Genomic DNA, 23,989 nt, shown 5'->3' with positions numbered 1-23,989 from the left:
GTAAGCTAACTTCAATAGTTTGAAATTATTTTGACAGTTAATGCCAGTTATCCTGTCAACCTTTCACAAGACTTCAATTTGTTACGGTAATTGAAAGTATAAACAGTATACCCGGTAAACACTTTTTACAGTAAACAAATGGTAAAACAGTACTAAACAATTCCATTAAAAAAAAAATTGGTGTCATTATTAACTTTCTGTCCAAGCTTGTATAATCTACTGCCTTGTTCAATTGTAAAAAATATTCTGTGCCTAAAATTCACATTTCTATCACAATTATCATACTGTAAACATGGTAAGCTAACTTCATTAAAATTAATAGTCCTGTCAATAGCATGGAATTACAATTCAAATGTAGTTTTTTTGTAAGCCTTTCAAAAGAATTCAAAATATGAAAAATTAATGAAGATTAATTGAAGCCATCAGACACTTGAAAAGTGGCACATCACATCTCTAATGTAATCATTTTAACTTTTCAACAGAAATAGCACTGCAAAAATATTAAGGACATACTTCTGTATTTTGGTAGTTATGCTGTCAACATTTAACAAGATTTCTTCAACTTGGACTTGTTTTAAATGTTGTATGCCACTTCAAGTTGTCAAAGACGTGCTGTGAAATACAGCCGACAGGATTGCGCACCAAACACGAAGCAAGGCCAAAGCGCATGCATGGTGCAGGAGAACAAAGGACTTCTTTCATTTAAGGTTTGTGATAAACCATCAAACTCATTCGTTAAAAGGACTCTATAGTAATATAAAGCGAGTTTTTCTGGACATTATCATGCAAGAAAAGTTTATTTTTGGGACCGCGATCACCGCGTAATGATTTTTAAAGGTTGCATTACAAACATTTAACTGTCCCATGTGATCAGCCAGTGCGATTGGAAGTCCATGCTCAATTATTGCCTCCGTAAATAAAACTTCGGCATTTATCACATCCAAAGAATCTGTTTGGGCGACAAAAAACGTTGAAAGTTTTCCACTTGTATCGCTAGCAACGGCATTAGACTTGTGTTTTTTTGTCCCAACGTGGTCTTTTACATCGCTAATTCCTCCGTGTCCGATTGAAAAATCTTGTCTGCACAAGGTGCAATTCGCGTAGTTTTCACCCTTTTTTTTTTTAAATTAATGAAAAACCGTATTTTTTATCACTGCAACCGTAACCCGGAATAGGTTGATGAAAACCGTACGAATTACGGGAAAACCGGAGTAGTTGGCAGGTATGCCTCACTAATGCCTTGCATCGTCTATATTAGATATATAACAACGGGCGGGTGCGGGCGGATGGCGGGTGGGTGCAGGTCTTATCAAATGTTACATCGGGTGGATGGCGGATGGTTGACGACTTTCTGATGCGGTTGCGGATGAAATAATTGCCTATCCGCGCATCTCTAATGTATATATATTTCCGAATTGGTTTAACTGCCACCCGCCTGAATCTATTTAAAATCTAATTTTTTTTTATATCAACCGCCCGATCCGCGGATAATCCGCGCACTCCGCGGTTGTGTCCGCAAACCGCGCATCTCTAGTATGTACACTTTTGACCACAACTGTCCCTCTCCAGTGACATGGCCACAGCATGAACCTACCTCTCCGGTGTCACGGCCACAGCATGAACCTACCTCTCCAGCGACATGGCCACCAGCATGCGGACTTGATGGTGGGCGTCCGCCAGAAGAGACGGGAGCAGAAGGGAGACGGGGTGCTCCTCCTCTTTGATGCTCAGGATGGCCCACCTGCACCATGGGTCCGCCTGGAGGGAGCAGGGAACATCTTCAACACGCTGAGGAACCTTGGCCACCTTCTCTTCTGAGAGCCTGACTTGCCTCCAACAACTCCACCAGACATCGCGCTAAAGCGGCGCGCGCGGCTGAGGTGCACTTCCCCGTTTGGCTCAGATAACTACAACACAAGAATAAACACAAGTCAGACACGACAAGGGTCCGATACAACCTTTTCACTTCTGATACCGGTATGGACCCTATACCAGGGGTCGGCAACCCAAAATGTTGAAAGAGCCATATTGGACCAAAAATACAACAACAACAAAATGACCTCAAATATAGCTACAAATGAGGCACTATGATGCAATATGTACATATAGCTAGCCTAAATAGCATGTTAGCATCGATTAGCTTGCAGTCATGCAGTGACCAAATATGTCTGATTAGCACTATTAGTGTCCAATGACGGCCTGCTACCAAACAACGTTATGTCCTTTCTGCAGTGAATGTAGTAATAAAGGCTACAGACCAGAACCCTGCCAGCACTTGGAGAAGGGAGCCTTGCACATGTTTCATCTCCACTTGCACATGATGAGTTCTGCCCAGGCTTCTGATGGAGGGCAGCAAAGCCAGAAGCAGAGAAACACAGACCTCCTGGTCCTGGCGATACAGAGAGCACAGGTCCCTGTGAAGACACCACAGCGTTTAGGTGACATCAAGGACACTTCCTGTTGATGCTGGGAAGAAGAGTTTCCTACGCCAGAGGACGCAGCAGAGCGTCAAACTCCTCCGGGGTGAGGCAGTCGTCAGCAGGAAGCCTCTCCAACACAACGAGGTACTGAAAGGAGAACCTTTTGGTCAGAAGCGTGTCAGGATGACCTCCAGCTGATGCTACCCACCATGTTTAGATGTAAGGCCTTGCCGGGGTCGATCTGCTCCACCAGCAGCAGGATCCTGCGGCGGACCTCCTGGGGTTTGAAGAGTTGGCCGCCGACGGGCTGCATGGAGCCGCACTCGCACAGAAACTCCAGGATTCCCAGGAGAGCAAGATCTTGTTGGGCCAAATGTTGGTCAGCTAAGAGGCTCTTTGCACCTTCAGAAAGACAGCTCGGGTTTGCATGTTGGTATGAAATAAGGATTAGTTCACTCATTAACTTTCTCTCTTGGCTCTAGACGTGTAAGTGGGATAAAACAAACAACATGTTTACTTGACCCACTTCCTGGGAAACTTATCAAGGAGCTTTTTGTATCCATCAGTGCTAAATATTATAAACTTATCACTTTCCTCTGGCACTGTTCCCCTAGCATTCAAGAAAGCGGTTATTCATCCTCTGCTCAAAAGACCTAACCTCGATCCTGACCTCATGGTAAACTACCGACCGGTGTCCCACCTTCCCTTTATTTCCAAAATCCTCGAAAAAATTGTCGCACAGCAGCTAAATGAACACTTAGTGTCTAACAATCTCTGTGAACCTTTTCAATCCGGTTTCAGGGCAAATCACTCTACGGAGACAGCCCTCGCAAAAATGACTAATGATCTACTGCTAACGATGGATTCTGATGCGTCATCTATGTTGCTGCTTCTTGATCTTAGCGCTGCTTTCCATACCGTCGATCATAACATTTTATTAGAGCGTATCAAAACACGTATTGGTATGTCAGACTTAGCTTTGTCGTGGTTTAACTCTTATCTTACTGACAGGATGCAATGCGTCTCCCATAATAATGTGACCTCGGACTATGTTAAGGTAACGTGCGGAGTTCCTCAGGGTTCGGTTCTTGGCCCTGCACTCTTTAGTATTTACATGCTGCCGCTAGGCCACATCATACGCAAATACGGTGTTAGCTTTCATTGTTATGCTGATGACAGCCAACTCTACATGCCCCTAAAGCTGACCAACACGCCGGATTGTAGTCAGCTGGAGGCGTGTCTTAATGAAATTAAACAATGGATGTCCGCTAACTTCTTGCAACTCAACGCCAAGAAAACTGAAATGCTGATTATCGGTCCTGCTAAACACCGACATTTATTTAATAATACCACCTTAACATTTGACAACCAAACAATTACACAAGGCGAATCAGTAAAGAATCTGGGTATTATCTTCCACCCAACTCTCTCCTTTGAGTCACACATTAAGAGTGTTACTAAAACGGCCTTCTTTCATCTCCGTAATATCGCTAAAATTCGTTCTATTTTATCCACTAGCGACGCTGAGATCATTATTCATGCGTTCGTTACGTCTCGTCTCGACTACTGTAACGTATTATTTTCGGGTCTCCCTATGTCTAGCATTAAAAGATTACAGTTGGTACAAAATGCGGCTGCTAGACTTTTGACAAGAACAAGAAAGTTTGATCATATTACGCCTATACTGGCTCACCTGCACTGGCTTCCTGTGCACTTAAGATGTGACTTTAAGGTTTTACTACTTACGTATAAAATACTACACGGTCTAGCTCCGTCCTATCTTGTCGATTGCATTGTACCATATGTCCCGGCAAGAAATCTGCGTTCAAAGAACTCCGGCTTATTAGTGATTCCCAGAGCCCAAAAAAAGTCTGTGGGCTATAGAGCGTTTTCTATTGGGGCTCCAGTACTATGGAATGCCCTCCCGGTAACAATTAGAGATGCTACCTCAGTAGAAGCATTTAAGTCCCATCTCAAAACTCATTTGTATACTCTAGCCTTTGAATAGCCCCCCTTTTTTTAGACCAGTTGATCTGCCGTTTCTTTTCTTTTCTCCTCTGCTCCCCCCTATCCCTTGTGGAGGGGAAGACACACAGATCCGGTGGCCATGGATGGGGTGCTGGCTGTCCGGGGTCGGGACCCGGGGTGGACCGCTCGCCTGTATATTGGTTGGGAACATCTCTGCACTGCTGACCCGTCTCCGCTCGGGATGGTGTCCTGCTGGCCCCACTATGGACTGGACTCGTACTATTATGTTGGATCCACTATGGACTGGACTCTCACAATATTATGTCAGACCTACTCGACACCCATTGCTTTCGGTCTCCCCTAGAGGGGGGGGGTTACCCACATATGCGGTCCTCTCCAAGGTTTCTCATAGTCATTCACATCGACGTCCCACTGGGGTGAGTTTTTCCTTGCCCTTATGTGGGCTTTGTACCGAGGATGTCGTTGTGGCTTGTGCAGCCCTTTGAGACACTTGTGATTTAGGGCTATATAAATAAACATTGATTGATTGATTGATTGAAAGGCGGTCGCACTCCCTGCCCTCTGCTTAGTTTAGATTGTGGCGTTCCACAGGGACGTTGCCTGGGACCTTTACTTTTTTCTATATTCACCAATGATTTACCTTGGGCTACCGGGCATGCCAAATTGCTTCTTTATGCTGATGATGCAACGTTATATCATGCAGTGTACTTAATGTAGTATTGAGTGAGGAACTAAAAGCTGTGCATGACTGGACAGTATGTAACAGACTTGTCCTTAACATCTCAAAAACAAAAAAGTATTGTATTGGGGACTAGGCAAGGGTTATCTTGTGACCCAAAGTTGGATCTGAGGCTAGTTATTTCAACAGTTCAACAGGTCAGAAGTGACAAGCTCCTTGGAGTGATGCTGGACTGCACTCTATCCTGGTCAAATCATATCAGTGATATAGTTACAAAGATGGGAAGGGCTGTTGGTGTTTCCAGAAAATGTGCTGCTTTTGTTGATCCACCTCTTCTTTGTCAGATTGTTAAGAGTTTAGTCTTGTGTCATGTGGACTATTGTTCTACAGTCTGGGCGTCTGCTGCAAGTGGTGAGATCAGTAAGCTCCAGATTGTCCAGAATAGGGCAGCAAGGCTGGTTCTGGGTTGTTCACTAAGAACCAATGTGAACCAAATGCATGCTTCTCTTTCCTGGCTAACACATACCTGCCAACTTTTGAAATCAGAAAAACCTAGTAGCCAGGGTCCAGGGGCCACAGCCCACCATTGATTGTTCGTGTCACGTGATAATCTGAATGGAACCAGTAGAGAAGAACTCTGACATGAAGTGCAGCTACAGCCACAAAGACTTCAGTTATGTCCCACCTCCTCCAGGCATTTTGCTCAATATGCCATTCAAACAGGAGCTCAGAACATTCACAGAGTTCTTTCATCAGACTGTTGACACATTTGATACTTGCTACTAAATGTGCCAAAGTGTGCTCCATCTCACCTGGTGCACACGAGGCTTCATTGTTGGGTCTCTGGGTCCCCAGGTGGGACTCCTCATCCTCTTCAAACAGAGGGATGTCATCGCCATGCTGCGTTCTGCTCATTTCCCAGTCGTCGTCGGTGGATTCTTCCTCATCCACAACAGACACTTTGCGAGTAGCATTGCCTAGCTGAAGAAACAAGGACACTTTCAACATGTGATCTAATCTCATTTCTACACACTGTAATCAGGGTGAACGAGTAAACCTGGCTAGAGAATTATCGGGCCTGTATTAGGAATTGTGAAATCCGGTAACATTCAAAAGAGAAAGTCAAAAACCAAGGGCTGTGTGGAAGTGATGGTTGGAGACAAAATACAGTTTGTTTACACCAATGGATCGAAACATCCAATCAGAGGAAGTACAGGTATGCTCTGGATAGCAGTTACAGAAATAACAACAAACCATTTGGCAGTGTTTACAGTCGAGCTATTGGCAATCACAGCAGCACTACAGCGGGGAGAAGAGTCACCGCTAAAAAAGGTGGTGGTCTGCTCTGACTCAAGGTCAGCTTTAATCTCTGTTCAAAATTTGAGATATAGTTAATGACATATACAAAATAGTGTTCAGGGTTGAGAAGGTAAATACCAGCGCATGGTTCCTATGGGAATAAAGGACAATTGATTGGCAGATCAGCTGGCAAAGCAGACACTAACGCTAGAGCAGCTCAGTAAGACCAAAGAAAAATCATTTATTAAAAGGAAAACTTTTGAAAAGGTGGCAAGTACAAACCCCGTTTCCATATGAGTTGGGAATGTGTGTTAGATGTAAATATAAACGGAATACAATGATTTGCAAATCCTTTTCAACCCATATTCAGTTGAATATGCTACAAAGACAACATATTTGATGTTCAAACTCATAAACTTTATTTTTTTTTTGCAAATAATAATTAACTTAGAATTTCATGGCTGCAACACGTGCCAAAGTAGTTGGGAAAGGGCATGTTCACCACTGTGTTACATGGCATTTCCTTTTAACAACACTCAGTAAAGGTTTGGGAACTGAGGAGACACATTTTTGAAGCTTCTCAGGTGGAATTCTTTCCCATCCAGATGTGTAAGTTACCCATGTCTTGGGCACTAATACACCCCCATACCATCACACATGCTGCCTTTTACACTTTGCGCCTAGAACAATCCGGATGGTTCTTTTCCTCTTTGGTCCGGAGGACACGACGTCCACAGTTTCCAAAAACAAATTTGAAATGTGGACTCGTCAGACCACAGAACACTTTTCCACTTTGTATCAGTCCATCTTAGATGAGCTCAGGCCCAGCGAAGCCAACAGCGTTTCTGGGTGTTGTTGATAAACGGTTTTCGCCTTGCATAGGAGTTTTAACTTGCACTTACAGATGTAGCGACCAACTGTAGTTACTGAAAGTGGGTTTCTGAAGTGTTCCTGAGCCCATGTGGTGATATCCTTTACACACTGATGTCGCTTGTTGATGCAGTACAGTCTGAGGGATCGAAGGTCACGGGCTTAGCTGCTTACGTGCAGTGATTTCTCCAGATTCTCTGAACCCTTTGATGATATTACGTACCGTAGATGGTGAAATCCCTAAATTCCTTGCAATAGCTGGTTGAGAAAGGTTTTTCTTAAACTGTTCAACAATTTGCTCACGCATTTGTTGACAAAGTGGTGACCCTCGCCCCATCCTTGTTTGTGAATGACTGAGCATTTCATGGAATCTACTTTTATACCCAATCATGGCACCCACCTGTTCCCAATTAGCCTGCACACCTGTGGGATGTTCCAAATAAGTGTTTGATGAGCATTCCTCAACTTTATCAGTATTTATTGCCACCTTTCCCAACTTCTTTGTCACGTGTTGCTGGCATCAAATTCTAAAGTTAATGATTATTTGCAAAAAAAAAAAAAATGTTTATCAGTTTGAACATCAAATATGTTGTCTTTGTAGCATATTCAACTGAATATGGGTTGAAAATGATTTGCAAATCATTGTATTCCGTTTATATTTACATCTAACACAATTTCCCAATTCATATGGAAACAGGGTTTGTACATTGGGACATGAGTACAACAGGAAGACACTTATATGCAATAGAGAACACAGTAGGAGCGGGAAGAACTGTAAGGGGGAGCACAAAAGAAGAAGGAATCATATCACGCATTAGATTAGGACACTAATCCATCTAATCTAATCTAATAAACCATTGCACCTTGTAAACAAACACCCAACAGGATTATGTGACACCTGCAGTGAAGTAGAGTCAGTAGAGCATGCAATCATTCATTGGAGAAAATGAAGACAGGAAGTTAAAAAAAAACATGGACAGAAGAAAGTGACTCTCAAAGCGGCATCAAAAAAAATGAGTGAGGTTTCTACAAAAGACAAAGAATAGAATTTGTATGGGAAGGTGTGTGAAGGATGGAGAAGGGAGGGAACTCTGGTTCACACTCCAACACACCTTTAAGGTTGAGTGCCGATTAGAGATGCGCGGTTTGCGGACACAACCACGGAGTCCGCGGATTATCCGCGGATCGGGCGGTTGAAATAAAATTTTAAAAAAATTTATCCGCGGGTCGGGTCGGGCGGTTGAAATAAAAAAAAATTAGATTTTAAAATTGATTCAGGCGGGTGGCAGTTAAACCAATTGGGAAATATATATACATAGTTAAATGTTGTTACACACATACGAAAAACGAGCAGGCACCTGCAGCATATGCCACAACAGAAGAAGAAAAAGAAAAGAGATGGACACTTTTACGGAGCGGAGAAGGGACGCCTCGCCGGGGTCCGGGACCGAGGCCCCTTCCCCCGAGAGGGCCCCACCGGGAGCCGTAGCTGAGGTGATCCGCGAGAAGGGCCCGACGCACGTCCAGGGTCATCACCGCACCGACACCCCGCCTCGTCCGCCTTCGCCACGGCCGGCGTCACGCGCAGCAGGTAAGCAGCTTACCTGCCCGCCACCCCCGTGGCCGGGGGCTCGTAACAGGGGTCACTCCGCGCGCTCCGCCCGCGCAGCTTACCTGCCCGCCACCCCCGTTGCCGGTGGCACGTAACAGGGATCACTCCGCGCGCAGTGCGCTCACAAAAGGGGTGGGGCTCACCCTGGTGAGCCGAGTGGGCCACTTTTAGTAAGCAGAACTGGCGCTGCGGGATGAACCGAACGCCGGGTTAAGGCGCCCGATGCCGACGCTCATCAGACCCCAGAAAAGGTGTTGGTTGATATAGACAGCAGGATGGTGGCCATGGAAGTCGGAACCCGCTAAGGAGTGTGTAACAACCCACCTGCCGAATCAACTAGCCCTGAAAATGGATGGCGCTGGAGCGTCGGGCCCATACCCGGCCGTCGCTGGCAGCGAGAGCCGCGAGGGCTAGGCCGCGACGAGTAGGATGGCCGCCGCGGTGCGCGCTGAAGCCTCGGGCGCGAGCCCGGGTGGAGCCGCCGCGGGTGCGAGGGACATCGCACCTCCACGCGCTTGGAGGTGCGCTCAGCGCGGCTCCCAGATGATTGCGCACTGGTGTCTCCTTTCTTTAACAGGCAAAAGCTTTATAACCTCACTAATGCCTTGCATCGTCTATATTAGATATATAACAACGGGCGGGTGCGGGCGGGAGCGGGCGAGTGCAGTTCTGATTAAATGTTAGATCGGGTGGATGGCGGATGGTTGACTTTTGTGATGCGGTTGCGGATGAAATAATTGCCTATCCGCGCATCTCTAGTGCCGATACAATAAAATAAAAAACACTTCCATAAAAGGCGAGAGTACTCATACTGTGCTACAGGTGGGTTTGGGTGAGCAAATCAAGCGCTCCTTTTCTCCTGTCATAAACTGCCCCTCATCTCATAGTTGATCGGGTGGGAATTGTTCACTGTTTCAGAGGAAGACATTCTATCTGCTACGGCAACATCGCTACCAAAGTGTTTAGAAAGCCTAAGAAGACGCCTGCTGCTAAAAAAGACAGCAACAAACATAGGTGTGCACAAACTATCGTTCATAATAACATAAATACATTATTGGTTATCAGTCTTGAGAAGCAGGAAGTTATCTCTATTGGTTTATAAAAAAAAATATATCATGCATCCCTAACTGTAATACCCTGTATACCTGCATATATGATTGTGCTTGTAATATAGAATAAAACATTACCAAAAGTTTGTAGATCTCGGCCAGTTCGCTGACAAGACTGGCCGGTAGCGTCATTAGGAACAGACGAGAGGAGACGGTGCAAACCTTGTCCTGGTGAGAAGAAAACACTTCATGTCCACAAGCCAAAGAAATAATAAGACATTAGAAAGAAATATACACCTGCTTTGGTCTTGAGGTGGACAGGGTGCACAGCCGCATGATGGACCTCAGCGTGGTCATTGTGGATTCTTCACTCATCTTCACTTTCACGCTCGAAACAAATCCACTCAACTCCTGGGCCAGCGTCTTAAATGTCATAAATAAAGGCGCAGAACAAATGGGATGAAGGGAAAAGTAATGGCTGTAATGTGGCGTTGTACGGTATACCGCTAGTAGTACTAATTCATTAAAAAAGGTACTCCAGCACCCCCGTGACCCCGAGAGGGACAAGCGGTAGAAAATGGATGGACTATACTGACTTTGAAAAATACCCATATATTTATTTATTTTTTTTAAAATTTTTAATGGACACGATGGCGCGCCGTGGTGGCATTGCTGGTAATACAGGTAAAAGCCAGTAAATTAGAATATTTTGAAAAACTTGATTTATTTCAGTAATTGCATTCAAAAGGTGTAACTTGTACATTATATTTATTCATTGCACACAGACTGATGCATTCAAATGTTTATTTCATTTAATTTTGATGATTTGAAGTGGCAACAAATGAAAATCCAAAATTCCGTGTGTCACAAAATTAGAATATTACTTAAGGCTAATACAAAAAAGGGATTTTTAGAAATGTTGGCCAACTGAAAAGTATGAAAATGAAAAATATGAGCATGTACAATACTCAATACTTGGTTGGAGCTCCTTTTGCCTCAATTACTGCGTTAATGCGGCGTGGCATGGAGTCGATGAGTTTCTGGCACTGCTCAGGTGTTATGAGAGCCCAGGTTGCTCTGATAGTGGCCTTCAACTCTTCTGCGTTTTTGGGTCTGGCATTCTGCATCTTCCTTTTCACAATACCCCACAGATTTTCTATGGGGCTAAGGTCAGGGGAGTTGGCGGGCCAATTTAGAACAGAAATACCATGGTCCGTAAACCAGGCACGGGTAGATTTTGCGCTGTGTGCAGGCGCCAAGTCCTGTTGGAACTTGAAATCTCCATCTCCATAGAGCAGGTCAGCAGCAGGAAGCATGAAGTGCTCTAAAACTTGCTGGTAGACGGCTGCGTTGACCCTGGATCTCAGGAAACAGAGTGGACCGACACCAGCAGATGACATGGCACCCCAAACCATCACCCAACCATGCAAATTTTGCATTTCCTTTGGAAATCGAGGTCCCAGAGTCTGGAGGAAGACAGGAGAGGCACAGGATCCACGTTGCCTGAAGTCTAGTGTAAAGTTTCCACCATCAGTGATGGTTTGGGGTGCCATGTCATCTGCTGGTGTCGGCATGTAGCGTGCTTAGTCTGGAGGCTAAATACACACAGTGTGTTATGTAACTGTTGTTTAGTGTTGATATTCTTTGCTTAGTTTGATAAATGTTGGAGCAGTTTGCTTCATCAGGAGGGTGAAGTCGCTCAACTTAAAGTGTTGGATTTAACTGTGTTGGATCATTGGCTGCTGGTGAGGGCATAGAAAAAGGGGCATTTTTCTACCAGTAGACAGCGTTTAAGATTGAGTGTTTCACTGCTAAATTAATAATATATTTATATTGAATATGGATTTTAAATATGTATCTAAATAGGTGGTTAATTGGTTAGGTATTTATGTATTTGCATATTGGGTTTTCTGTTGCATTTATCTATTGTGTTTCTGGGTTTAAATGTATTTTATATGTATCTTGGTGCATTTATGTTGAGACAATTTATTTAAAATCTGTTTTAACTTAAAGGGAAAAGATGTGTCCATTTTCTTGCACTTGTTTAATGGTTAAGAGTTTGATAGCCTAATTAATAATTGTAAATTATGGGATTGATAATTGATTGATTTTTTACAGCATGTTAATCTTGTGGTGGTTTGTCCTTAAAGGTTTTTCACCTACTAAAGAAGCTAAAGGCTACTAAAGGCTCCTAAAGGCTTAAAGACAGCTAATGACAGCTAAAGAAACTAAAGTCTACTAACACTGCTAAAGACTGCTAAAAAGACTAAAGAAGAAAAAAGAAGCTGCTTCTTCGTTGGAAAAACTGTTGCAAACTAAAGGAAAATAAAAGGAAAAAGTAACTACGGTCTGGTCTTTTGAGTGAAATCCAGAAGCCACATTCAGCATTGGTACATCCCTTCAAGTGTGGGATAAGCACAGCGAAAAAAGCAAAACACTTGACAGTTGTTGTATGCACACTGTGTCGAGCGGAAATGGCCTATCATAGCAGCACAACGGCTATGAAGGAACATTTGAAAAGAAAACACCCGACAGCGTTCTTGCCATCACCATCAACTAGTCAATCATCCGCGTGAGTATACGTTGTCATCATTACACAAAAACATGAATGTGTCATTTGTATCTGCGTTGTAAATTCATAAACTAAAACACTGTTTCGCCTGTTCAGTGTTTACAAAGACGCTAACGTTAATTAGTTGTGCAAATACCTTTTACAACATTAACAGTTACATATACTATGTACAAACCAACAATTAACTTTCACTTTAATCATACTATCATTGTTGTGTTATTAAGCAAAATAAGCAATACTTTTACTTTTGTTGAAATGTTTACACTGTTACAGAATATTCGTTTTGCACTTTTTTTGTATTGGATGTTTATCTTTATTTTTGCACATTTTAAAGCAAAATAAGCAATACTTTTACTTTAGAAATGCTTATACTATTGCAGAATATTAAGATTTGCACTGGATGTTTACTTTTATATTTGCACATTAAAAAGCAAATAAGCTACTTTTAATTGTGTTAAATGTTAAAAGTTTTAAATGTTTACATTGTTACAGAATATTTTGTCATGTTGTTGTCAATGTTGACTGAGTGGCCATACTTTTTTTTTTGTAAATAAAAGCCATGCCTTTTGAAAAAACTGGCCTACATTTATTTTTTCATCTTCATTTTAAATAAAAAAAATAATCGGTAAAAGGAAAAATAATCTATAGATTAATCGAAAAAATAATCTATAGATTAACCGATTAATCGAAAAAAAATAATCTATAGATTAATCGATAGAAAAATAATCGTTAGCTGCAGCCTTAATTTCATGACATTCTTCTTTGATTGCAATTATAAACATGTTTCATGTATCAAAACTTGTTCTCTTAAAATAAAGCCAATACTGAATTTCTTTGTGGACCCTTTATTTTGAAAAGTATTGAAATACATTTTGGTACTGGTAAAATATGTGTTTTGAACGCTCACCTTTGCTTTAGTAAAGAGCTGTGATCGTGCAGCCTCCTCCTCAGTCATACAGCCTGATGCCACGGAACATGCTAGAACCCCAGTCAGCAGACCGGCACAGCGCACCAGACACTCTGGGGGTGTGGACGGGTTCTGTGGGAGGACAATCGGAGTAAATCGCCCTGTGATGTCCGCACAAACAGACGTAGCGGTTGCTCTTCGACTCACATCAGGAACGTAGCAGTTGAGCGTGTTGTCAATCACTAAGAGAAGCGACTGCTCCAACTTCTTCCAGAGGGAGGAGATGGCGGTGAAGTGTCCTTCTGCGGACGTCCTCTTCAAAATAGTGTAAGCTCCGCCCACTTGTGACTGTGTGTTAAAAGTGAACTGCAGGTACAAGCGTTCTGTCTCCTCCAGGTCGTCTTTGGCATTGGCTGATGGCCATTCTTGGAAAATGGCACTTAAAAGAAGTGGAATTAAAAGCAGAATCTGAATATCCAACCATGTCAGGACTGAAATCTAATTGTGGGTTGTCTAATTTGCATAAGTCAGACCAGGTTCGTGTGTACGGCAGTGTTTCCCACACATTCATTTATTTGTGGCGGGCCGCCACGAAAGAATTACGTCCGCCACAAATGGATTTTTCGGCTTTTGACTCGCTCGACCGCTCATAAAAGCAATGGGACTGTCTGTGAATGTTGCTTGTAGTTACACCTACGGTGCAGTAGGTGACGGTAGCCTACTATGCATTGTAACTCCGCCAATAGCACCTAATTCACCTGGTGGGGAAGAGGAGGATGAGGAAGAGGAAGAAGAAGAAGAAGAAGAAGAAGGACGGATGGGATCAAAATACTCGCCGGCTACTTTTCATAATGATGGCGCTTCCTACGTTTCTACCTCAAACGTCCAAAAGCTGCTGAAAGCCTTGATCCGGGATGCCATGGGGAAAAAAACTTAAATGGTGCCTTTTGGCGATAGTTAGCAGCTTGGTGGCTCATAGCCGGCTAGCTAACGCTTGCTAGCGTGGTAGCATTGCTTCATTTTTACAGGTGTTATAGGTAGATAGGTTATAGCTGCATCGCTCGCGGCTCGTCATATATTTAACGTTAATCCGCGATTTCACCGAGCGTTTCACCGACGAGCTAACGTGTCCAGGTTATAACCATGTTGTCAATAAACACATATGGACTGAAGCTAAATTGTCCACTGTCCACTGCAGCATGTGAATGCAATGAAAAGAATAAAATCTGAGCCAACCAGCTGTTAAAATGTTGTCCAGGTTAATGTTTTGGCCATTAAAGGCCCTTCATTTCAAGATTTCAACTGTGATCGGGCTTTAAACAGGTGGCTGACCTGTTCAGATGAGTGTAACTGCTACTGGTCAAATAATGTGAAATAGCATTTAATTTGACATGTATGCAATGCCATTTAAATGTAATTATAAATAATAATAATAAATACTGTGTAGTGTTGTAACTAGTCAACGGGAAGAATTTTAGTAAGATATAAGCCATGAGCACTACACAGCCAGAAAAAAACCTAGGCAGGACAAGTAAAAAATATTGGGGCAAGTAGATTTGAGAAGTCAGGCAAGTAGAAAAAAACCTTAACGTTGAACCCTGCATGTGTTGAGCTGCTGCCGCTTAAGGTTAGACGGCACTGTACATCAATCAATCAATCAATGTTTATTTATATAGCCCTAAATCACAAGTGTCTCAAAGGGCTGTACATAGAGCGCTTCTGCTCGTTAGTAATCAATTCTAATGTTGGATGTTCACTCCTTCACACAGATGAGTATAGAAAAATATTTTCAACGGCCGAAAAGGGCTCAACTTGGAGAGGAGGTAGGCCTACAGTCCGGACCACAGGTGCGACCTGTTCAGCAGCAGCAGGAGGAGGAGGAGGAGGTTGACTGACTGGGGCAGGACACCTCTGCCTCTGTTTCACTTCATGTTGCTGGTAAATAATATGGTTGTAGTAGTAGACTAAAGTTAAATTATTTAGTATTCACTAATTAAAGGGGCAGAGCTTTAAGAGACATTTAGCTTTTATATTTTATAAGATATATTTTTTGTAAGAACCACAATTAATAAATATATTTCAGTGAATCACTAATTGTTCAAATCTGTATATAAATATGTACATAAAATGTAATTATATTCCAACTCCGCGTTCTTCTTGGTCATCGGCGCTGCTGCCACCGCCACCACCCCCCACCCCCCAACCACAAATAGATGCCTGTCCTGTGGGAAACACTGTACGGAGATGTAACGATTCAAAGACAGTCCCATTATAATGTGTTTATGAGCCACTGGCAATTTATTCATGGCACGTCTGCCACAAGCAGGGCTGGGCGATAAAACGATATCAATATTTATCGCCATAGACACGTAATAGACATCAATAAAAAAATGTGTTCCATAAAATGTTAGAAGGTTGGTTGCATGAACAAAGACACTCGCTCTCTGGTAACCCAGCAAAGCAGGAAGTGATCATGTGACACGCTAACAGCCAATCAGGTGACAGTATCAACTATCAAGTTTGCTTGATTCTTTGCATGGAGCGAGAAGAGAAAGTCAAAATGAAGAAATTGTGGATAAAAGAGGAAATGTTTTTGGGATGTTTCCAAAGGGACCGTAGTCAGACCCATGTGGGCTGTAAATGAAGCAAGACAAGAGCGCTAACACCACACCACCTTAGCTCACCCTTTAGAGCACAGCTGTAACTTCCTGCCACTAAACTTGCACAAAATATTTATTCTCAGGTTTCTCTATGTTTACATTTTCACACTATTTTCTTACACTTTATGAAACTTTTCTTACATATTCCTTCATTTTAACAGCTTATTGTTAAATGTTCAATGTGATTTTACTATTTTGTTGACATTGTTTGAGTGTTTTCCATGCTTGTGTTGACATTTCCTTTCTGCCTTAATAGCTGAGGGATTATAATCACAGGAAGTTAAAATATATTTCTCCTGCTCCTTATTTTCCAAATGTGATAAAACAAGTCAATAATTATTGATATCGACCGATATATTAATAATATTTAAACAATTACTGCAAAACAAAAATTCCTTTCCATAGTTAAATAAGAATAACAGGACGAATTAATGTTACACAGCCGTTATTTCCTGGCACTAAACATGCAGAAAATAGTTCTCAGGTTCCTCGATGTTTATACATTTTGCACTATTTTCTTACACTTTATGAAGCATTTCATACATATTCCTTCATTTTAAGAGTTTATTGTTAAGTGTTCAATGTGATTTTACTATTTTGTTGACATTGAGTGTTTTCCATGCTTGTGTTGACATTTCATTTCTGTCTTGATAGCTGAGGGATTATAATCACAGGAAGTTACATTTCTAATAAAATATATTATTTTCTCCTGCTCCTTAGTTTCCATAGGTCATAAAACATGTAAATAATTATTGATATCCATCCATCCATCCATCTTCTTCCGCTTATCAAAGGTCGGGTCGCGGGGGCAGCAGCCTAAGCAGGGAAGCCCAGACTTCCCTCTCCCCAGCCACTTCGTCCAGCTCCTCCCGGGGGATCCAGAGGCGTTCCCAGGCCAGCCGGGAGACATAGTCTTCCCAACGTGTCCTGGGTCTTCCCCGTGGCCTCCTACCGGTCGGACGTGCCCTAAACACCTCCCGAGGGAGGCGATCGGGTGGCATCCTGACCAGATGCCCGAACCACCTCATCTGGCTCCTCTCGATGTGGAGGAACAGCGGCTTTACTTTGAGCTCCCCGCGGATGACAGAGCTTCTCACCCTATCTCTAAGGGAGAGCCCCGCCACCCGGCGGAGGAAACTCATTTGGGCCGCTTGTACCCGTGATATTGTCCTTTCGGTCATAACCCAAAGCTCATGACCATAGGTGAGGATGGGAACGTAGATCGACCGCTAAATCGAGAGCTTTGCCTTCCGGCTCAGCTCCTTCTTCACCACAACGGATCGATACAGCATCCGCATTACTGAAGATGCCACACCGATCCGCCTGTCGATCTCACGATCCACTCTTCCCTCACTCGTGAACAAGACTCCGAGGTACTTGAACTCCTCCACTTGGGGCAAAATCTCCTCCCCAACCCGGAGATGGCACTCCACCCTTTTCCGGGCGAGAACCATGGACTCGGACTTGGAGGTGCTGATTCTCATTCCAGTCGCTTCACACTCGGCTGCGAACCGATCCAGCGAGAGCTGAAGATCCTGGCCAGATGAAGCCATCAGGACCACATCATCTGCAAAAAGCAGAGACCTAATCCTGCAGCCACCAAACCGGATCCCCTCAACGCCTTGACTGCGCCTAGAAATTCTGTCCATAAAAGTTCAGAACAGAATGGGTGACAAAGGGCAGCCTTGGCGGAGTCCAACCCTCACTGGAAACGTGTCCGACTTACTGCCGGCAATGCGGACCAAGCTCTGACACTGATCATACAGGGAGCGGACCGCCAAAATCAGACAGTCCGATACCCCATACTCTCTGAGCACTCCCCACAGGACTTCCCGAGGGACACGGTCCAATGCCTTCTCCAAGTCCACAAAGCACATGTAGACTGGTTGGGCAAACATGCACCCTCAAGGACCCTGCCGAGAGTATAGAGCTGGTCCACAGTTCCACGACCAGGACCAAAACCACACTGTTCCTCCTGAATCCGAGGTTGGACTATCCGGCGTAGCCTCCTCTCCAGTACACCTGAATAGACCTTACCGGGAAGGCTGAGGAGTGTGATCCCACGATAGTTAGAACACACCCTCTGGTTCCCCTTCTTAAAGAGAGGAACCACCACCCCGGTCTGCCAATCCAGAGGTACCGCCCCCAATGTCCACGCGATGCTGCAGAGTCTTGTCAACCAAGACAGCCCCACAGCATCCAGAGCCTTAAGGAACTCCGGGCGGATCTCATCCACCCCCAGGGCCTTGCCACCGAGGAGCTTTTTAACTACCTCAGCAACCTCAGCCCCAGAAATAGAAGAGCCCACCACAGATTCCACAGGCACTGCTTCCTCATAGGAAGACGTGTTGGTGGGATTGAGGAGGTCTTCGAAGTATTCTCTCCACCGATCCACATTTTATTGATATCGACCGATATATTAATAATATTTAAATGATTACTGCAAAAAAAAAATCATTTTCCATAGTTGAATAAGAATAACAGGGTAAATTAATGTTACACAACCATTATTTCCTAGCAGGAAACAGAACACATTTGAAATAAAATGTATTTCTCTTGCTTCTTATTTCCCACAGGCCATAAAAATAAAAAATAGTTATCGATATCAACCGATACAAAACACTTGTATCGGGATAGAGTTCTCAGCTGTATCCCTCTTCCCTAGCCACAAATAAATAAAGTATGTGAAACACTGCTTGTCATATGTCACCTCACCTCTCGACATCCTCAGAACCCAGAAGAAAGTTGAGTCCAGCCCGGGTGTCTTTCAAAGTCAAGGAGAGCAGGATGTTTGCAATCATGTTATGAGGAAAGTCACTGCAGGAGAAGATAATCAATGAATAAACATACAGAAACACGAGCGTGAAGAGAAAACTCAAGCCACCTGCAGATGATAGGATGAGGCCTGGAGCAATCCTCCACCTCGTCGCTCTGATCCGTCATCAGCAACCAGCCAATGAGAGTTTCCTTCAGGTTCGGTGAGCTCGATCCCTCGGGGACGCTCAGATGGTCCCAACTTGCACTCTTGGGGACCGGACATTTCAGCAGGGCCTGGGCCAGACAAATCACAGCGCTCCTAGACAAAAAACACGCAGGGTCGGTCAAGAATCGTCCCTGGTGACCCTGAGCAGATGTTATCGTGTTATATAGCGGGACAAAGACCGGAGACTCACTGGGATGGTTTACATACTGCTCCGGAGAAGAGCTTCCAGAACTCTCGGTCTACATTGACCAGTCCGCCTTTGACAATGCAGACCAGCAGGTCCAGACTGAGCACCTCCAACTGTGGCGAGCTGACCCCCCGCAGTGCCAAAGGCCACACCCGACTCCAGAGTCGGTCCAGTTCTGACTTGTGGATTCGGAGCTTTTCTTGCGAACGGGCCTGACATCGGGCCACCTCTCGTAAACAGCGCAGCACATACGGTCCCCTTTCTCCTCTGCGCTGCTCCGCTAGAAGCTGGTACAACACCGACAGCAGGGGCACCGTCTCCCGGCTGGGCACCACTGAGGGGTACGTGGAGACGAGCGTTGCCGTGATCTGCAGCCTGACCAGTAAAAGTAGAAATGAACATTTTAGTAATCGCTTGTCTAAACCACAATTTTAGTCTAAGTGTTTGTTCTCCTAACTGCCTGTGCCTGGGTTTTGTCAAAGGTAAGACACTTTTATGGCCCTTATGCATTCTTGGAGTACGCTGGAGATGTCCCTAACCCCCACACCTTCCATTTAGACAAAGACTGTTGAGTTTTTGGAAAATCACCCATTTATATTGTATTTGTCTTTAGGTCAAAGGCTACTCTTCAAATGGGTTTCTTTTGTTTATGTTGTTTACTTCCCCCTTTCCATGTTCAGGCACCTTTTGAGCAAAAAAAAAGAGGAAATTTGAGAGAGAAAAAACAAAACAAACATTTTTAATCAGCACAAAGTGCTGCCACGCAAACCCCGAAAGAAAAGTTAGAAAATATAGACTACATTTCCAGCACTATATTTTACCTTTAGACTTATTCTCATCTACCAACTTCTTTTGGCTGTCTTTTTGACACTTGTCAAATGTAACGTACCATTGTTTCATTGGTAAATCATTTATTAACATTGCTATCATTGAACATGCAATGTGAAATTATATAACATGCATGCAAAGAACTCAGAAACATTTCTCATTTGGTAACTCTATCCTTGAGTCACGCCCCCTCGGGTGTCCTGACCTCTGTTTAAAATATCCATCCATCCATCTTCTTCCGCTTATCCGAGGTCGGGTCACGGGGGCAGCAGCCTAAGCAGGGAAGCCCAGACTTCCCTCTCCCCAGCCACTTCGTCCAGCTCTTCCCGGGGGATCCCGAGGCGTTCCCAGGCCAGCCGGGAGACATAGTCTTCCCAACGTGTCCTGGGTCTTCCCCGTGGCCTCCTACCGGTCGTACGTGCTCTAAACACCTCCCGAGGGAGGCAATCGGGTGGCATCCTGACCAGAAGCCCGAACCACCTCATCTGGCTCCTCTCGATGTGGAGGAGCAGCGGCTTTACTTTGAGCTCCCCGCGGATGACAGAGCTTCTCACCCTATCTCTAAGGGAGAGACCCGCCACCCGGCGGAGGAAACTCATTTGGGCCGCTTGTACCCGTGATCTTGTCCTTTCGGTCATAACCCAAAGCTCATGACCATAGGTGAGGATGGGAACGTAGATCGACCGGTAAATTGAGAGCTTTGCCTTCCGGCTCAGCTCCTTCTTCACCACAACGGATCGATACAGCATTTGCATTACTGAAGATGCCGCACCGATCCGCCTGTCGATCTCACGATCCACTCTTTCCTCACTCGTGAACAAGACTCCGAGATACTTGAACTCCTCCACTTGGGGCAGGGTCTCCTCCCCAACCCGGAGATGGCACTCCACCCTTTTCCGGGCGAGAACCATGGACTCGGACTTGGAGGTGCTGATTCTCATCCCAGTCGCTTCACACTCGGCTGCGAACCGATCCAGCGAGAGCTGAAGATCCTGGCCAGATGAAGCCATCAGGACCACATCATCTGCAAAAAGCAGAGACCTAATCCTGCAGCCACCAAACCGGATCCCCTCAGCGCCTTGACTGCGCCTAGAAATTCTGTCCATAAAAGTTATGAACAGAATGGGTGACAAAGGGCAGCCTTGGCGAAGTCCAACCCTCACTGGAAACGTGTCCGACTTACTGCCGGCAATGCGGACCAAGCTCTGACACTGATCATACAGGGAGCGGACCGCCAAAATCAGACAGTCCAATACCCCATACTCTCTGAGCACTCCCCACAGGACTTCCCGAGGGACACGGTCGAATGCCTTCTCCAAGTCCACAAAGCACATGTAGACTGGTTGGGCAAACTCCCATGCACCCTCAAGGACCCTGCCGAGAGTATAGAGCTGGTCCACAGTTCCACGACCAGGACGAAAACCACACTGTTCCTCCTGAATCCGAGGTTGGACTATCCGGCGTAGCCTCCTCTCCAGTACACCTGAATAGACCTTACCGGGAAGGCTGAGGAGTGTGATCCCACGATAGTTAGAACACACCCTCCGGTTCCCCTTCTTAAAGAGAGGAACCACCACCCCGGTCTGCCAATCCAGAGGTACCGCCCCCGATGTCCACGCGATGCTGCAGAGTCTTGTCAACCAAGACAGCCCCACAGCATCCAGAGCCCTAAGGAACTCCGGGCGGATCTCATCCACCCCCGGGGCCTTGCCACCGAGGAGCTTTTTAACTACCTCAGCAACCTCAGCCCCAGAAATAGAAGTTTAAAATACGTCACGTCAAAAACATCCCTTCTCGCTGGCTAATATTAAATACTCTAGAACTACAACTGGTTCGGAACTAACAGTGTTCGGATTGTAATTATCCAATGATGAGCAGCAACGTGGACAGCTGTTAACGTTGTGGCTTGGAGACAGCAAGTAAGCTAGCTAGATGGCTAACTAACTAGCGAGCTTGTTTCGGTGCTCTCAACCATGGTCTTAACTTTTTTCTTCTATTTATTTTGGAGCACTGAAACAAGCTCGTTAGTTCGCTAACCGTTTAGCTTGCTTACTTGTTGTCGCCTGCGTTCGCTCGTCACAACGTTGACGGCTGTCTACTTTGCTGCTAATCATCCATCCATCCATTTTCTACCGCTTGTCTGCATTTTTCATCTAAACACTTCTGGTTTTGCTAATATAACAATTAGAGAAAATATGTTTTGCTCGTTCTTCCTTCCCCTTCAAGGACGGCACACTTCGCCCAACCGCTCCTCTCTCATTCCTCAAAGCAATTGAAGTTCTTTAAATTGTCTTTGTCTCTCTCTCTTGCTTTCTTTCTGTAGCAGCGTAAAAATGTCTCCTCTGTAAACTGGTGTTATTTGGGATCTCAAATAAAATAAAATACCTAATAGACCTTAGCTTTCCGTGGACATTCCAAAACATTTCCTCTTTATACCGTAAACCAGGCGCTGTACTTGGTCCATACCATGGTATGATATCAAAGTCGCTACGCTGATGCTGCAGGTGGCCGAAGAGGACGTCCCAGCTGAGTTCAATCCGTCGTCGCTTGCTCGGTGTTCCACAGATGGAACTAACTGTCTGGGAAGACCTGGGGGAGGCCTCTGCGATCTGAAGGTCTCGGTCCATACTGAAAAGCTGGTGATAAGAAGAAATAATTGTTGAAACTTGTAAACTATAACGCCAACTTTCGTTTGCTTTCATCAGTTGACATGATCTTGTTACCTGGTGACAAATATCCGCTGTGAGCTTGATGATATTTTCTTTGACTCCAATGTGTCTGGTACCAGTGACGTACTTCCCTCGACTGCCAATCTGACTGATTTCTCCAACTAATTCCTCATGAAGGCAGTGCAACAAACTCCGCCACCTGCTCCAGTCCTCAGCATGAGCGCCTGCAAAAAGACGATTGTTCACTCATATTACAATATTTACACACCTGTACTACGGCAAACTGCCAAAACGCCTGTCATCTAAGGACCTGTTTCCTGGGTCTTAGCTCCTTCGGGATGGTGGATGCCAATCTGCAGGGTGAAGAATTGGACAATCTCCTCTTTCAGAGCAGTACTGGGTCTCATGTCGGTCCACACATGCAGGATTGAAGGCAGAAGTTCCTCCCCCAGGCGACACACCCTGGTCCGACAGTTCTTTGCCACGGCTCTCAAGAAGGTGTTGAGTGCTGAGACGAGGTGCTCTAAGACCGGCAAGTGTTTCTCCTGCCTGATGATGATTGAAGGAATAAGAAACATTTACAGACCATGGAAACACGGACGCGCGCAAAGTCTTAGTCCTTGTTGTGCTGCACCTGAGAACTGCCTTTGACACACTTGACCATATAGTCTTGTTACAGAGCTAAGAACACTGGGTGGGAATCACTGGTACTGTTCTGAACTGGTCCAAGTCCTATCTTGAGCACAGAACATTATTTGTTGGAATTGGTAACTGTCTCTGACCAAGTGGCTATGACCTGTGGGGTTCCACAGGGGCATATTCTAGGACCCCTATTGTTGAACTTGTGTCCGAGAACAACGATGCAGATGACAGTTAGATCTAGGTGTCACTGACGGCAGGTAAACATCCGATCTAGTTGTCACTGACGACAGGTGAATATCAGATCTAGGTGTCACTGACGGCAGGTGAACGTCAGATCTAGGTGTCACTGACGACAGGTAAACATCAGATCTAGGTGTCACTGACGACAGGTGAATATCAGATCTAGGTGTCACTGACGGCAGGTGAACGTCAGATCTAGGTGTCACTGACGACAGGTGAACGTCAGATCTAGATGTCACTGACGACAGGTGAACGTCAGCTCTAGGTGTCACTGACGGCAGGTAAACATCCGATCTAGTTGTCACTGACAACAGGTGAACATCAGATCTAGGTGTCACTGACGGCAGGTAAACATCCGATCTAGTTGTCACTGACGACAGGTG

The 23,989-nt window shown here is 44.8% G+C and overlaps 1 protein-coding gene across 1 annotated transcript in view; it reads right to left on the bottom strand.

The window, feature by feature from the left end:
• atm (ATM serine/threonine kinase) overlaps nt 1-23,989 on the bottom strand; it is a 138,004-nt gene that overhangs the window by 90,641 nt on the left and 23,374 nt on the right. The window contains exons 7-22 of the mRNA XM_061925914.1: nt 23,035-23,273; nt 22,779-22,948; nt 22,522-22,691; nt 19,231-19,602; nt 18,942-19,133; nt 18,773-18,874; nt 13,605-13,836; nt 13,398-13,529; nt 10,216-10,341; nt 10,057-10,146; nt 5,901-6,069; nt 2,629-2,822; nt 2,488-2,567; nt 2,259-2,414; nt 1,832-1,907; nt 1,628-1,758 (exon numbers count right to left, since the gene is read on the bottom strand). Coding sequence (XP_061781898.1) covers nt 1,628-1,758; nt 1,832-1,907; nt 2,259-2,414; nt 2,488-2,567; nt 2,629-2,822; nt 5,901-6,069; nt 10,057-10,146; nt 10,216-10,341; nt 13,398-13,529; nt 13,605-13,836; nt 18,773-18,874; nt 18,942-19,133; nt 19,231-19,602; nt 22,522-22,691; nt 22,779-22,948; nt 23,035-23,273 — 2,631 coding nt within the window. The remainder of the gene's footprint in view (nt 1-1,627; nt 1,759-1,831; nt 1,908-2,258; nt 2,415-2,487; nt 2,568-2,628; nt 2,823-5,900; nt 6,070-10,056; nt 10,147-10,215; nt 10,342-13,397; nt 13,530-13,604; nt 13,837-18,772; nt 18,875-18,941; nt 19,134-19,230; nt 19,603-22,521; nt 22,692-22,778; nt 22,949-23,034; nt 23,274-23,989) is intronic.

This window comes from Nerophis lumbriciformis, linkage group LG30 (assembly GCF_033978685.3).
Source record: "Nerophis lumbriciformis linkage group LG30, RoL_Nlum_v2.1, whole genome shotgun sequence".
NCBI classification, from domain to species: domain Eukaryota; kingdom Metazoa; phylum Chordata; class Actinopteri; order Syngnathiformes; family Syngnathidae; genus Nerophis; species Nerophis lumbriciformis.
The sequence above is the reverse complement of the archived record's forward strand: the minus strand, read 5'-3'. Positions and strand labels throughout refer to the sequence as shown.